Here is a 17,950-nt window from a genome sequence, read left to right as displayed (position 1 = left end):
ATTAAAGTTGAGTGGATAAATACATAGTTATGATCATTCATAGGTTTTGGTGGATATCTTGGCGGCCATTTTGGACGCCATTTTGGATTTGGGTGTAATATAATAAACTAATACAATGTATGATGATCTAAATGTGTTCTTTGCCCCTTGAAACCCATATATAGGTGTGGATATTTACATAGTTATGATCATTTATAGGTTTTGGCGGCCATCTTGACAGCCATTTTCGACGCCATGTTGGATTTGTGAGTACTATTGTACACTTCAACAATGTCTGATGATCTTAATGTGTTCTGTGCCCCTTGAAACTTAAGAATATACACCAAATTCATCAAATTTGATTGTATAGTTACATAGTTGTTATCATTAATATGTATTGGCGGCTATCTTGGCGGCCATCTTGAAAAAAAACTTTCCAGAGGTCCGATTGTGGTAAAGGTTTGATATGTTTTAAAGAAGCTTCTACCCTACCAGGTTCAGTTAAAATACCTTTTGTAGCAATTGTTTGGTGGTTGAAGTTATTTTTTTCTTTCATATATTGACCCTACTATTTTGGAGGCTCGCTAGTTTTTAAGAACTTTTCTTGCAATCTCATAAATATTCATAGATATGCAAATGTACTAATTTGTATATTTAACTGCAGATCATACTAGATAATAATCATAATCTTCATTTTAACACCAAACCTTTTTTCTAGAACCAATTTTGAAGAAATATTTGAGAATTATACTGGCTAAACTAGCTATTTAGTCAAAGCCTGACGGTTGCCATAGAAACAGCTCAATAAAAACCTATAGCTGCCAAACGGAGATTGTTATCACACATTTTGTTTCTTTATATTGAGTATACAATCAAGTAAGATAGGTGTTGTTTTGCCCCCCCTGAGTGGTACACCCCAACCCATCTGGCTGATAGACTATTAGCACATTTACAAAAACGCCATAGAGAATCTTTCGTGAAGACATTTACATGCAAAAACACTAGCTACGCTACGAGTATATTCGATTCACTCTTGTTTACTTTCAACACGTTTGATTGTATTCAGTGAGGTATATATTGCTGTTTTTAAGGTAAGTGTGTGTTTAGTATCAAAGCTTTGTGAATGATCTGATTTATGTGTTAGGCAAATCCCTCACTTCAGATCCGCAAAAAGGTCAAAATAGGAACTTCGTTCTCAAACGAGCCAAACAAACAGGAATATTTTGTGTGAATAGCTCTTACCACCATTGTTTATTTAGAGGCATCAAAAGTTAAACCTTCAAAAAAACTTTTCTTCAGCCGATATACAATCAAACAGAATTATTAAATGTCTAAGGATTTGCATGATGATGCAAATGATTCATCTTTTCCCACTTTAATCGGGATTCATTTTTCAGTTAATAAGTGTACATATTGATAGACAGTATATCTTTTGTTAAACACATGCCAGGTTTGAAATGAGGACTGAAAATAGACCGAATGGATTATTGAAATTTGAGATATTTTTTCAAATCTAAAAGATGTTAACCTTCATACATTTTTTAAATTGTTGTGTAATACGATTACTGTCTAGATTTGTATTTCACGCATTTACTTAATGTTTTACTAAAAATGTACTGTAGCCCCGGATAAATTTGGGTTCTTCTTATTATTCATGTATTTTTTAACAGAACAGAAAGTTTATTTACGACTTAAGCATATACAGCTCACCGTCAAAATAACAATATAGCAATAATAAATACACATAAATACTCATGCGTCAAAATAACAACAATTTTGTTTATGCATTTTTACTAAATTAACATATGATTTTTGTGAGAATGTAATATGTAAGAGAAGGCTCTTTATTATTTTTTAATAAAGTTAAATGGATGTAAAAATCCGTAATTGATTGAGAAAAATAATGCGGTTAGATAATATAGACACAATTCCAATTCTTGGGAAAAACTTATTATATATTTTCGGCTGTAAGTTTATTATTACTAATGTGTTAAAACGTGCCATGCTGTTCTGCTCTTTTGAGAACAAACAGCGAGTCACAAAGAATGCACGTTTTTAAACATGTCGGTGAATATATCCATCCATAATGCTTGGGTGTCTTAAAAGCCCCATAAACACTAAAAATCGACGAATAGTTCGTAAAATAATTCTTAAAATAAAGTTAACACATAAAAAATCGGTCTTCCTTATAGCAATCGCCACAATTGTAACATAGATGTATTCTGGTAACATAGATTTAACAAAAGATACAAAATTCTAGTTTATATTTTGTGTGTGACAATTCATTCCATGTGAACTACGTCTTGCTTCCGACGTTCGATCGTAAATGTTCGCATATCGTCGTGGAAAATTCATCTTGAACTAAAAAGTTCAAGTTTAAAACAAAATTGAATTTAAAGAAAATATTTTTCTCCACACTTGGGCTCGAACCACTGACCCTTGGAGTAAAAGTATATTGCTGAAACCACTCGGCAAACCATACTTTATATAAGCAAAGTAAGCAAATTCTCACAAAGTATAACGATAACAACAGATTTTTCTAAATTATACAATCGTTTTGCCTTTGTAACGCCATATAATTTTCAGGTGTTTAAATCGTAAAATATTTTGGATATTTTTAGAGCATAGTAAATGTTCAGTTTTACTGTTGTCTTGCAATAAACATAAATACAACGAACATTTGCAAATCTGAGACAATTTGTTTCAATGTTGTCAATTTATCAAATCGTGAAAAGGTCCCTTTAAGGTGTAGTGTCCTCTTACACATGTCCGTCTTCGTTTGTTTATTGTAAGTATAAGACATTTTATAAATTAAAAATGTCTTATGTTGAAGTTACAAACCCATTTACAAGTTGAACAAATAATATTCTTATACCCACACATATATCAATTAATGTACATATATCATGTGATGGCATCAGATATTTTTATATATGATACTGTATACCAATTAAATTACATGTACCGTTTATTGCCATATAAACATTATATTATTCGAAACATTATTATAATTTTTTGCTCCGGTCTGTTTTTCTCTTGCTTGAAAAATATATCAATTTAAAAATAATTCATAAAAAGAAAAGCCCACCTTGATTTTGGTATTCGTGAAAATAAGGGATTTAGTATGACACTTTTTATCAATTAAAGGACTTTAATGAATCATATTTGAAATTATCATTCTCTATAAGCGCTGTGCTGATAAGTGGCGATACCCTCATACAACGTTTCACACCTTAGCTGCAACTGTTCGTATGTTGGTGTCACCACGAAGGCACTGCAAGGATATGTATATAGATGTTATTAACATTTATTTTAGATGTTGCCATTGAATGTATCTTTACATATTCATACATACATAATTATGATCGTATTTGAGTGTTCAAAGTTACAATATATAAATATACTTATAAACTTAATATGTTGATTACTAATAAAAAATTCTGATCAATTAATATGTTATAATTATATTAAAATATCGGCGGAATAGATGTCCAAATTAACAATATTTGCATATATATATAAAAACTATATTTTCCAACATGTGCCCAAGACGTTCTACCTTCGAGGCTGGTTTTGTCCTTCAACTATATTGATTTCTGTAAAATTTGAAAACAAAGCAAATTGATAGTGGGTTGAATCAGCGAACCGTATAAAATACACAATTTTGTTTTAATGTCAACTTCACATAAACTATTATGAGTTTTGATGCATTCATTTCGACTATTATAGCATAACGTCGATGAAACTATATGATAAAAACCAAAAACCCACATAATTTATGTGGTTTTGTTTTAATTGTCTGAACCGCAGTCTTACCTGATTCTAAGTGGCCTCTTGATCTTCTACCTGTCATTCACAGTAGAAAAGCAAAGCGTGTATTTAATCATTATAATGCATAACTGTTCTAATTTGAAGATAAAGGGTGACAAAGGAAAGCATTGTAAGACATGTAAAATTTAAATACACAAAACCGGGTATATTGTCAGTTCTTTTGAAAATACATTAAAACACGTAAGTTTCTTTATAATATTTTATTTTTTAAGGGTATATATTTAACATGCGTTTTATTGGTGATGTGAACGCGTGTTAATGTTCATACTTTTTTTCATGTGAACAACATGGTACGTTGCCCCCACTCCGATCATAATGAACACAATTGAGCCGGCCGTTATAACGATAATTATGTACGTTTCAGAGCCTTGCGAGACTGAAATAATTATATTATCCTAGAAATAAATGTATATGGAATGCACATAACAAAATTTTAGCATTACAGTTTTGTTTGAAATCGTATTACTTGATTAAGATGAAGTGCATATATTGTTTGAATATCAACTAACATGACCGTTATTGAAAGTAGTTATACTGTACGGAACGTATCTATACATATGTAATACTTTCAAAAACACTGGGTCATACGTGGATACAAGAACACTTAGCCAAAGGTACACATATGAGAAAAAAATTGTTTCGAAACAATCCAAAATAAGCAGTGTCAATATAAATGCTTCATTATGTGTTTTTTTAGAAAGCTTTCAGTCGTATTATACATAAAATAAATCGCGCTTAATATGGCTACTTATATAACAATTAACCAATCAAAAATGTAATCACTCACCAGGTTCACCAGATTCAAACACAATGTGTTCATTAGATATAGCAGATGATGTGTTTGAAAGCAAAATGGTTGTTATACATGGTATGGAGGTGGAGATGACGAAGTCGTTGGATGAGAAAATCTCCTTCGGTGAGTCGGCACTCGAGTCCGACACACTCGAGCCCGATGATATGTCTGTAAATAAACGCATATTGTAAGGTCTATAAATGATAATAAAACTGTTTCAAACTATTCAATTGAAACTTGAAACGCAAAAACAATAATGACAAAGTACGCCATATATTACAGGTACAGTATACCTTATATTTAAAATTGCTTTCATTAATAAAGGGCAATTATACGCAATCCATTTAGTTTTGCTTATAGGAGTTAGAGCTGGTATAGGAGCTAAACGATTCACGTCTTCCGAAAATGGCAAAAGCGGCAAACATAGCGTTCTCACAGTCTGGCCAGGAGTTATCCTTTCCGTAACGAAACATTGCATTACTTTTTAGCGCACAGAGCAGCTCCTGACAGTGCGAATGAACACGTATTGAATGGAAATTTTACGTGTTAAACAATAAAGATAATGAAACAGATATTTCGTTAATTGTACTATCGAATTATTTCGACAAACCTGTCGCCGAGCCAGTAACCGATTGAATTGCTTGATGGGTTGGATGATCTATAAGTAATAATCAATAATATATTTTTTAATGATAGAATAACAAATTTATTTCTCACAGGCGTGCACAATTTTCTCTTTAATGAACACAGAAGTACACGTATTTTATAACGTTATATTGGCAATTCCAAAATGAACAGTTATTTTTAACTTATCTCTTAAGAGTCTTATTTTAATACGCCTATGAAAACTGAGGCACGTCAGCGACTATCTTTTATTTGATGCTTTGATATATTAGGAAAATACGACATACTATTTTAAATATCATAAAAGTTATCTTCACGCGTTCAAAATTATTAAAACAAAACCTTTTTCAGATGTTGTTGTATGTGGTTTACTCTTCAGCAACTTTGTAATGTTAACATTAGATTCGCTTACCTGAGTACTTGGCCTTCGTATTTGTTAACAAAATATGTTTACACCCAGCCTATATGACATAATTTGTTAAAATAGTCATTAAGTCATGTATTTTTTAATTGATGACGCGCTTTATTTGATCTACACCATGCTTTATCAAACCATACGCAATTTCTTACCTATCACATTCAAGGTCACGTGTTCGCTGAGAGCCATATTGTCTTTCCCAACCATTTGTTCACATATCCATCGTGTTCCATTATTGCCCTCTTGCGCATTGAAGATGGTCATTAAAAAAGCATTGTTCCCATGACAACCGTAACCATAATGATTACCATCAGGAAACGTCTTTATGCAGATTGACTGATTGTACAACAGATACATTCGCGATATTGGATATTCAACGCCGCGTGGAATTTCACTCCATTTGCAGACTGTACCCCGGTCGGATGGCTTCTCCTCGTATGAACATGTCAATGTCAGATTTTCGCCTCGAAAAACGTCGATGGTACCTCCTGGTGATATCACTGGCTGTGAAACGCTCAATGCTGAAGTAAAGGTACGTCATTTGAAGACTGAGCATGAAGCGAGTTGATTGCCGGCAAAGGTTTAATTTATTTAGCACATTTAGTTGTAAATTCATTTTGGCGGAAGTCAAATGAGACTGCTCTCATTTGTTAGCCGTATTATTTATAATCATCGTTGCTATGTTAAACATTGGTTATTCAAATGAAACCCACACGGTAATTATCGGTCTTGTTCATATTGAATTAGTGAAACATAATTCATACAGAATATCACAGGCAAAACAATAGCATATGGAAATGTAAAACAATTCGATTTATTTTCCTGATAGGCAACTTAAATTTTCACATATCCACACATGCATGTATGCGTATTAGTTTTGTTTAATTAATGTTTCATATTTTAAATCTAGAACAAACGCACAACATAGTGCGGACATTTATTGGGATTGTTTTCATTGTAAATATAAAGTATCGTGACGATTTTACTTTAAAAAAATCATGGCTAAATATAAATAATTGACAATAAGAGGGAATAGTGTTGGAAATCCTACATAAAGAAAACAATGCACGGGCACCCTTGCATATGCATTTAATGTTTGTACATTTAATCAAATTTGACCAAGTACGTTCTTTTAACAATTATATTAATTTATTATTCAACGCATGGCAAGTGTTGTTTGTTGTACCACAATTATACTTATATGCGTTTTTATTCAATGACGTGGCGTTGTCTTGCACATTCGCTTAAGATTTTAAACATGTTATGGATAAAGTACAACTATTTATTTCTCGTTAATACTTTTCTTTAAGTGAATACTTGTAATGATCTGTCTTTGAAAATGTATGATTTGTTTTAGTTTCAAGCCATCTTTACATGTGGGTTAACATCGCATAATCAGTACAAATTCTCATCTAACTCATCAACTCACATTTATACAAATAATAAAAAAATGAACAATCATAATTCTTCTTTCGGCAATTTGTATACGTTTTTTTGTTAAATAGCGATATGGAATAACATTAGTTCAATATATATGTGGTGTCAATGGAAATACGCTGATCTCTATATAAATAGTTGAATACAAAATGTTTCAAATTGTCATGCTTGTAATTAGAGTGACATACAAAACAATAAACCATATAATCGAAGTACATTACACAGTTTCAACACAATAACACACGCATTAACTATGAATCGACGTAATGCCTTGGAGAAAAGAACATCGACATTAACTGATATTCTTGGCTTTCACCTAAAACATGACAAAACGTCAATTATTCAACAAAACAGATCGAATACAAAATCCTTCAAACTAACGAAAGCATGGATATGTTATTTTAACAAAGCAAATATAATCATACCATCGAGCATATTGGCAATATGGAGTTGTTAATGTTGAGAAAACCATTTAAGTATGAATGATAAAAATGATAAAACGATGTTTAAACATAAACAGCCTATTACGATCCTTATACATACAAGTTTGAAAAAAGACTAGCGATATGAAAAGTCAAACGAATGTGCTACTATTACATGAAACGTGCAATATTCGTTGCTGACCTTTGATTTTCAAAAGGTATTTTAGCTTGTACATAATTCCTCGTATATGATGATAATTGCATCTTCTGAAATTCTTCAGAAAACTACAATATCTGACCATTTGATTTTATTTTTGTTTTATAATTTTATCAGTGTGGTATCCATTAAATGTATATAATTCATTGCCAATTTTAATAACGTATAAACAAAACTATACACAGTTATCACCTACCGACAAACAGGCCAAATATAACCATATATCAAATGACTCTCAAATACTTCTGAAATGTTTCTCAACATTAGTTTTATTACTGCGCTCGTCGTATAATTCAAGTCTTTGTTTGCCACTCGTACGTTAAGTTTTACAAAATTTGTATCATTATACTCTTTCCAGTAATCGGTGATCAGTGTAAACATATATTTTAACATGCACATTACAGAGTAATCTTGACAATAAGAGAAGAGAATGGTCCAATGAAGTAACGCGGCATTTCATGTTAAAGTATGTAAGGCACAAGGCTACATGTACCGGTAAATAGCGACACCTCATTGTCCAAAAAGGCGACAAGTAAGAAACACACTCTATATAAAATTATGTAAAAATGAGGTAGAAAAGTAAACAAAAGTATCTTACCTATACTGCAAACGAAAACAATCCATAAAAACGTTGACATATTTATATTTGCACTGATCGTTATGATACCATAATTTAAGTCAAGGAATAACTGACTTGCGTTTGAAAAGAAAATTTTACATTCATCTTTAACTATAATAATGTAGCTAATGTGGCATACACTTATAGAGAAAAATACCATGCAACAATTAGTCATTATGGAAAAAAAAAATGTATATATATACCGAAACAGGTCGTGATTGTTTAATTGATCATAAGCGAATTCATAATATGACAAGTATGACTAACGCCCTCAAGTAGTCAATGTGCTATTGTCCGATGAAACTTGTAATACTTTCAGTTTAAAAATAAAAATAAAATCATGGTATATGTACACCATATACGGTTCTCGTTTTACAACCACTGTAAGTCCGTTTAAAAACACAACAGAGATGTACCACTGAAGAACCGAAATAATCACTTTTGCTATGCTGTTAACAATCTTGACAATCATTGGAAGAAGATCGATTTTTTTGGAAAGCAGCCTCGTTTCTAAAACATATACCATAAAATCGTGAGTCTCGGTTTAAAATACGATTAGTCGGCATAAACATTGAATGCATGGGTAAATTCAAGTTTTTTAAGATACCTTCGGGTCTTTACCTGTTTTCTAGTAACTGTTTTGGTGGATGTAGTGTTGTTTTTTCTAGTGTTAAACACGCGTACTTTCCCGTCGTTTTAATATCTTATTTGTTTAAAACTACACATTGTGTTTGTTTTGGTGTTGCCAAAAAGATAAAAATATGAAAAATTAGACATATGAAAGAACAACATCGCAAAATGAAAAATATTAATTCTTATAGTTATTTGAAGACGTTTATTTATATATTGAATAGCACTCGTGAACGATTATTCTACAAAACGATGCTATTTTATTTAAGGGTCATGTTCAAATATTAAAGGCTTGTATGATCAATCGTTTTGACATATTAATGCTATCAGGCACTAGAACAGAATTAGAGATTTTCACCATTGTGACGATGAATATCCCCGTGGACCCGTGCCGTAACCTGCAACACTGTGATGCAGAAAAATATGACCCCTAAGGCTATGACAGAATGGACCACATGGCGCATGGTTTAAAAGCTGTAGATTACCATTATACAATGTTAGTGTTATTAACCAAAAGACCAGTGTCGTATACTAAAATATGTTGAAAGTAATTTTGATACAGACGCTTATATAAATCATGAGATCCCCTTGGTTTGGCCTGTTATGCCACTATGGGAATGATTAAAAAATAAAACACTAATTGATGCCCAATATACCATTTCGCATACAAACTATTACAACTCTGGAAATGGCAGATTCAGAAGAAGAGTGTGTAAATAAGGTATTGTTCTGTATAAGTGTATATTGCACATGTGACGGCCAGTTGTTACCTCAGGATCAAAACTGAGAAACCTTTGTGGATGACTACTATACAATATCTCATATGAAATACAACACATGTTGACCTCGAAAATACTGAGAAAATAAATAAAATACTCGATGCTCACTTTACAATGTCTTCGATTATCTAACTGAAAAGGTAATTTGAGGTATTCTGATTATTACGTAACGTGCAGATCTGTCAAATGCAGACACCTTTAATTAGTTAACTGTGTGGTGTAGATTTGAAGCGTTAGAATTTACCTCTAACGGTATCGAATTTGAATTCCACGAACTGTTATTTTATATTTTAGTTTTGTTGTTGCTATTATACGAAAAATAATTTTCCAAGTATTAAATTGTTGTTAAGAAGTAAATAAATTAAAAACAAGATGTGTTTGTCCCCCATTTATATGACCTTTGACCTGGAATGATGACTTTTACCTTGACCGTTCACCACTTAAAATGTGCAGCTCCATGAGATACACATGCATGCCAAATATCAAGTTGCTATCTTTACTATTGCAAAAGTTATTGTCAGTGTTAAAGTTTGACGCAAAAAGTTATAACAAACAAACCAACAAACCGACAAGGCAAAAACAGTATGTCCCCCAATATAGACTTGGGGACATAAAAAGTATTTTAAAGGCTCATAAAAGGTGACAATCCGTTATTATAATTATTACCGATTTTAAAATATTGTTTGCATATTTTATTTATAAAGGTTATCAAAAAAATATATTTATGCTATTGGACATTTCCATAAAAAATGAGCAATACAACTTGTTTTGATATCAAATTACAGTGCCCTCCAAGTCATTTTTGTTTACAACCAATCAGTTTATTTACATCGCTGTTTACCGGTGTGTAGAAATACCGAAATCCCCGTAATTACCGAAACCCCCATTTATATTAAAGCCAGCCGAGTTGATGTTGGTATATTTTCCCATTTTTTTATTTGTCGCAAAAAAAGTGATTATAAGTCAAAATGTGATGCTATTTATGTCAAATGTGCAAAAAATGTGGTCAAAATCGGTCAAGAAACGCCCAAATTCAGTACAAAGATAGGTCTTTTCAATTTCTGTCCATGGACAGAAATGATTTAAATTTAAACACGCGCGGGTCACATGTGAAACCACGTGACCATTGCATCATTGTTTACAACGCCATTTGCATAAATGATGAATAATATCATAACCAGTTTAAATATGTCTTACACATGCACATTTCGTTTAAATCATGTTCACATCATGTTGTTTTATAGTGCCGATTTAATTCGTAAATACACTCCGTATGCTTTATGACTACATTTTCAATACTCGTATAACCCGCCCAATGTTAAAGGGACTGTCAACCACGAATGACGAAAATAGAAAAGTTCTAAAATACCGTATTTTTTACAATTGTTAGTTTATATTGATTAAAGTATCACGACTGGTATATTACATTACTTGAAAAAAAGTACATATTTTCAGTATACTCGGTAATAAAAGTTCGTGATGTGAAATCGAAAGTACATCGCGAAAAAAGGTGACATAACGATTTACACACTATAAATAACGCAAGTAGATTGATCATTTTATATATAAAATATCTACAATTCACTACTCATGCACAATTTGCATTTCTGATTTTACCACGTGTCGATGATGATCAATTTAATCTACTGGCGTTATCTATAGTTAACTGGTAGTTACCTGGTAGACATACCCAGTAAAATGGATTACCAAATATACAGAAAATATGAAAACTTAACAACTTTTTTCAAGTAATGTAATATACCAGTCGTGATACTTTAATCAAAATAAACTAAAATTTTAAAAAACATACGGTATTTTACAACTTTTCTTTTCTTCGTCGTCGTTGTTGACAGTCCCTTCAACTTTACTATCGACCGCTTGTTTTCACATAGTTACAATTTCAGCTTAAAATCTTTACCGATACAATTTTTTTTCGTCTACTATGATTTATTTTTACATTTTCAATATAAAATGTCCGTTAACGTTTAATTCATGGGCGCAGCCATTTTAATTTGTACATGACATTGACTTGATTATTTTAACCTCGTGTATAGTGTGTCGTGTATGTCCAATTGTAATGTATTTTTTACACACGCAGCCATGCTTGTTTCGCATTGATATCGTATATGTTATAAAGGTAGATAAATTGCTAGTGTACAGTAAAAAGCTTAAAATATGTCTTTAAACGTACAAAGTATTAACATTAATGGATTTAGATCAAAACACAGACAAACCGATTGTGTTATTCAGTAGTTCTTCTTTGTTTTGAAATGCGCGGAAGTGGACATCACGTGATATTGGCGCTCAAGTGACCCAAAGCGTGCATACGTCACAGGTTAATAATAGTCTTGATGATTCCGTTATGTATATGATAAGGTTTTATATTGTTGATGCTTATGGCATTTTTTGGCACCATTTTTTGCGAAAATCAGTATGGAAGAGTTAACTTCATAATGTATCTGACGAATACTGATCAATTCTGGTCAGTTGAGATAACTGAATTGTTGTGAGAAATATCAACTCGGGCGACTTTAAGTACGCCTGCTGAGTACCGAAATACCCCATATTTACGCCTTAAAGGGTCAATATGTCATCGGACAGAGCAACAGATAAGGATCGTTTTATCGTTTTTACGGTTTGTATTTGACAGAAAACGAATTGAAATAAAAAATAAAAAAACGCGGACGTACCAAGAAAATTTCATTAACGGCGTCGGCGCCTAATATGTTTCAATTTGTAACGCGCTTCATTATTTAAACCATATATAACTTGGCCGTCTCAGATTATCATAAAGGCTGTCATAATTGGATATTTAATGTTAAAAAAATGTTTGATGACTATGGTTTTAGTTATGCATTTGGTGATATAAATACTATTAATATTGAGATTAACTCTCATTATTTGTAGAGGAATATAAATACAGAATTTATGATAACTTTACACAGGACTGGTATAGAACCTTAAATAACAGTTCGATGTTAGATGTTTATCGAAATTTTAAAATCAATTTTGAATATGAGTTCTACTTAGACATTTTACCAAGAAGTGCGAGATACTTTTTCACCAGATTAAGATTGTCAGCCCAACCACTACATATTAAAACCGGTCGTTATGCAAGAGACGTTGCTAGAAATCAGCGTTACTGCTTGTGTTGCAATTCGACTGATATTGCAGATCAATTTCATTTTATTTGCCCGGCGTTTAGAAACATTAGAAAAAAATACATAAAAACATGTTATTACAAAAGGCCATCTATGAATAAATATTTAAGTTTACTGCAATCGAATAATAAAATAGAACTCATAAAAATATGTCTTTTTGTATAAGAATCACTTAAAGTTCGAACATCTATTATTAACGCAATAATTCTTTAAATGTTCATCCTCTTTTCACTTTTTCTTTTTTTCTGTCTTTGTTGTTTTTATATTTAATTTACTTTGTTAGCTTAGTAATTAATTTGTAAATATGTGTAAAACTTTGTACCTATCACAATTGACATTGTACTGTTTTCATAATGTGTTGTTGGCAATGTACATTGTACAAGTCAAAATAAACTGTCTGTCTGTCATGTAATTGTAATAAACGAGACCTATGATTTAAGATATGAGCAACTTCATATGTCATACATGCGAAATTCAAAGACACGGATAAGACTGTGTATTAACACTGTCTAATCAGCGTCTTCGTTTCCGCTGCATCATAACTAAATTACATAACAATACAAACCAATAGCGTATATGGCTAGTCATACGGGACCATACCATGATATGGCTAGCCACTGCCAACTTCGAAAGGAGCTAGCCGATCCGTTTCTTGATAGCGTTCACGGTTCTTCTCTGTGTAAGATATAGTTGCTTATCAAAAAGTGAGACTTAAAGGAACGAAAACTTATACAAATATTTACATAAAACCTACTTAATTATATCGAATATAAACGTTTTGTATTTTACATTGTAAATTAATGATCAAGATGAAATAAATGAGTTACATCGAAAGACCCGTCTTGTTAACATTTAAGTCATAAGCTCTCATAATATATAATAATATACGTTGAAAGGTACCCAACAATTAAAAAAAAAACTAGGGATGGCGACGAAAACCGATTTTGGTATTCGAATATTCGGTCATCTTTCCGAACGAATATTCGGTCAACATCTGTTAGAAAAAAATCAACAAAATCAACTTTGTTTACCGAACCATTACTCTATGAATTCTACTTTCGTTTTTACCGAAAGTTCACCGGAAGTGACTAAATATTGACACAGCGTTGCCGTCGCTAATTCGAAGTTGATTTTGTTTATTATTTTTTATTAGATGTTGATCAAATGATAAAAAAAAAACGTTCCAGGTATTTGGGAAGACTTCGAGCACAGCATATTAGGAAGATAGATGTTTGATAACCTGGCAGTCCCTATAAATGAAACGCATATCAATAGTTGTAACTATCATCAAATCGACTACTTCGAAAAATTGTAACAATAAAGAAAGGACAATATTATGTTCGTAACACGAAGTATTCTTGCTCGAGCTTTACTCCTCAGTATTTGTTTTTATTATTGCTTTTTTATGTCGCAAAACACGTGATATGAATTTGGTCAAAGTTCAGGAATAAGTATTTATTAAAAGCGTTATCTTTTATTTTTAACAAATTAACATATATTTAAAACATGTTATATAAATGCTCTACTAAGCATCGCGCTTTATATTTAAACTGCTATGTTATAAACCATAGGGTAAATGTTGTTTCGTTCTGGTGTAACGAGTCAACCCCGAGAACAAGTGAACAACTGCGCTAACGTACCAAAAACCAGGTAGTGCCTTTATCAAATCACAATCGCTTAACGCCTTATAGTACACGGCACAGAATCGGGTGTACTATACATCCCAACAGGCCATTATCACTTATTCTACGTAGCGCTTATAGAATATATTTTTTAAGCATCTTTGATTAAAGCGAGATTATACGATTTTTATAGGTGTAAAATTGTAATATATTGATATGTTACAATAACACAAAATAGACAAGAAAAATTATACATTGAAGACGAATTTCATAAAATGCAGCAAAGACAAATTCACGCCCCGAGCCGATTGTAACGAAAATATTTCGTACATTTTCCTACATTAACCAAAGCATTCGTCTTTTTAGTTAGTGTTCGCGTGTCGTATGAATAGATATCGTTGCAGAAATTTAAAATGAGCCGTTAAACTAAATTAAGATTCACATCGTACATACATGAAATACATGCTGGCGAATTCGACTGTACAGTCTTTTTTGATTTCAGAATTAAATATCTGGCTTATTTCGCATTTTTCGACACATGATCTTCTTTGACAAAATCGTATAATCCCGCTTTAAAAATGTTTTCGGATATCTCTTTCTATCTTGAATTCCTCTTTTTCATCGGACAACAATGCTAGCTTTGTTTCTTGATGCTGTTTTCCAGAAATATTTTCTGTCCGCATGATATTTGTGCCTATTTTCTCTATGACAAGATGGCACAATGTTGTAATCGAAGGATCATGATGTCAGAAGTCCAGAAAATAAGTAGTCTGGGAAGCTTGAAATTAGCATTCTAGCAGTCCGGCTGCGTAAACTCAGCTGTCAAAAATCAGCAGCCCAACAGTTTAGTTGTAAATAATTTTGCCAGCGGAAAGTAATAAGACCAGCATCCTAACAGTTTTGCAGCTTGACGTAAGCAGTCCAGCAGAGTGAAATCAGTAACCTAATGCCTAGAAGTCAAGCAGCGTAAAGTCAGCAGTTTAGCTGCCAAGCAGCTTGAAAGTAGCAGTTCAGTAGTTTAGAAGTTGAGCAGTCTTGCATGAGGGTCAAATTATCAACCAAGGAGTCTGGCAGCTTAGCAGCGTGAAAACAGGAGTACAGTAACAAAGCAGTCTGGAAGCATTATCTCAACAATCAATCAATAAAGTCCATCAGTCTTATAGCAAGATGTTAGCAGTCCAGAAGCCTAGCAGTCTTTCAGCCGGAATTCAGAAGTAAAACAACCTAGAAGTCAGGCAGCAACTTATCAGACCAGCTGCCATGCAGCCTGGCAGCGAAACGGTAATATTTAACCTCTATGGCAGCGTGAGGGTAAGATAAACGGACCTTTGCAGAGCATTGACATGATTCAATTCACCACATCAATAGACTAGCGCATTCAATTGACAATGCTGTATATATTGTTCATTTCTGTGGGAAACGAACACTAATAAAAAAGGATGATGCAACTTTCATAAAATCACAAAAATACCTTTCATGTTACTAAAACACATAAATTATGGCAAAACATTAAGGAAAAGTGTGAAAGCTCGTAAATAATTGAAATATAATGATTTACTTTTCCACCATCTTCAGCAGCCTTAGCTGTTCATGCATAGACGGGCCTCGCTGAAAGTCCATAGGGCTACACGAAAAATTGTTCACTTTGTTTAAAAATGATGTATTTGAAGAATAAACACGTCCAATCACACACATTTATAAACGGTCACTTTCTAAAAAGATTTTTTTACAGCAAATCCAAATAAGCTAGCAGTACATGTACATATAATTATATTAAAGCAACATATATAACGTATTGTTCGATGCAAAATCTTATAATACACATAAGTTCTATCACTATACTTAGATTAATCCTTTAATTAAAAAGTACTTTAATAACATTGGAAACCTTAAGTAATTATCGAGATCAATATAAAATGAGTATGGTTGTCTATAATGGACCCATACAGGACCCAATTGCAGCCAATATGAGACAAAGATAGGACCCAGATGCAGCCCATATGGGTTGCCAACATTGATACCCATAAATCAGTTTGGGTAGGTGAAAAATAAATCATCAACATTGTTGAATTAGTTTTTAAAAGATTTGAATTATTTTTCAACCCATCTAAAAATGGTAACAAGCCAACATTTGATGACCCGAACGGCATAGTACAAAACGCCAGATATATGCTGAAAACAATTGTTAAGGTGACCTGAATACATGCCTATTCTATGTACAAATAATGATGCTCCACAAATGAACCAGAAGATATATTCTTTCAACCATCCACTAATCTTTAATTTCTGAAATGTGAACACCTGATTACGCAAGACTTGGAAATACATACATTACACTGCATAAAAATAAAATGGATTAAAGCCCTATTGTTCATCCTTTAAAACTAAAAAAACATGTCCATTACTATACTACACTAAATTTTCTTATTTGGTAAATAAACAGTATTTTGGCGCATAATTAAACAAGAGGGCCATGATGGCCCTGAATCGCTCACCTGACTAACCAAATACAATCCCAACCAAGTTTTCATCAACATAAACATTCTGACCAAATTTCATAAAAATTGGATGAAAACTGTGACCACTATTGTCTACACAAGGTTTTTTCTAATATTTGACCTACTGACCCAGTTTTTGACCCCAGGTGACCCAAATACAATTCCAACCCAGATTTTATGAAGATAAACATTCTGACCAAATTTCATAAAGATTGGATGAAAACTGTGACCTCTAGTGTCTACACAAACAAATTGTTGATGGTTTTTCTATTATTTGACCTAGTGACCTAGTTTTTGACCTCAGATGACCCAAATACAATCCCAACCCAGATTTCATCAAGATAAACATTCTGACCAAATTTCATAAAGATTGGATAAAAACTGCGACCTCTATTGTCTACACAAGGTTTTTCTATTATTTGACCTAAATTTTGACCTAGTGACCTAGTTTTTGACCCCAGATGACCCAAATACAATCCCAACCTAGATTTCATCAAGATGAACATTCTGACCTAATTTCATAAACATTGGATGAAAACTGCGACCTCTATTGTCTACACAAGGTTTTTCTTATTATTTGACCTATTATGTGACCTAGTTTTTGACCAAGTGACCTAGTTTTTGACCCCAGATGACCCAAATACATTCCCAACCCAGATTTCATCAAGATAAACATTCTGACCAAATTTCATAAAGATTGGATGAAAACTGTGACCTCTACTGTCTACACAATTAAATTGTTGATGATTTTTCAATTATTTGACCTAGTGACCTAGTTTTTGACCCCAGATGACCCAAATTCAATCCCAACCCAGATTTCATCAAGATAAACATTCTGACAAAATTTCATAAAGATTGGATGAAAACTGCGACCTCTTTTGTCTACACAAGGTTTTTCTATCATTTGACCTATTATGTGA

At 32.5% G+C, this 17,950-nt stretch overlaps 1 protein-coding gene across 4 annotated transcripts; it reads right to left on the bottom strand.

Annotated features, from left to right (window-relative positions):
* Positions 1-1,753: 1,753 nt before the first annotated feature.
* Positions 1,754-8,493, bottom strand: LOC127831779 (uncharacterized). Of its 4 annotated transcripts, XM_052356848.1 has the most exons (9): positions 8,320-8,493; positions 5,798-6,166; positions 5,214-5,261; positions 4,598-4,771; positions 4,079-4,186; positions 3,796-3,825; positions 3,539-3,575; positions 3,212-3,253; positions 1,754-2,340 (listed from the first exon to the last, which is right to left on the bottom strand). In XM_052356848.1, the coding sequence occupies exons 1-9, from the start codon at positions 8,357-8,359 to the stop codon at positions 2,331-2,333; spliced, it is 858 nt and encodes a 285-aa protein (XP_052212808.1). In that variant the 5' UTR covers positions 8,360-8,493; the 3' UTR covers positions 1,754-2,330. The 4 variants fall into 4 exon arrangements, with proteins under 4 accessions (XP_052212808.1, XP_052212806.1, XP_052212809.1 ...); XM_052356846.1 differs by having other exon boundaries at positions 1,754-3,253; XM_052356849.1 differs by lacking the exon at positions 4,079-4,186 and having other exon boundaries at positions 1,754-3,253.
* Positions 8,494-17,950: the final 9,457 nt, after the last annotated feature.

This window comes from Dreissena polymorpha, chromosome 5, assembly GCF_020536995.1.
Source record: "Dreissena polymorpha isolate Duluth1 chromosome 5, UMN_Dpol_1.0, whole genome shotgun sequence".
In the NCBI taxonomy this organism is placed as follows: Eukaryota; Metazoa; Mollusca; class Bivalvia; order Myida; family Dreissenidae; genus Dreissena; species Dreissena polymorpha.
The sequence above is the reverse complement of the archived record's forward strand: the minus strand, read 5'-3'. Positions and strand labels throughout refer to the sequence as shown.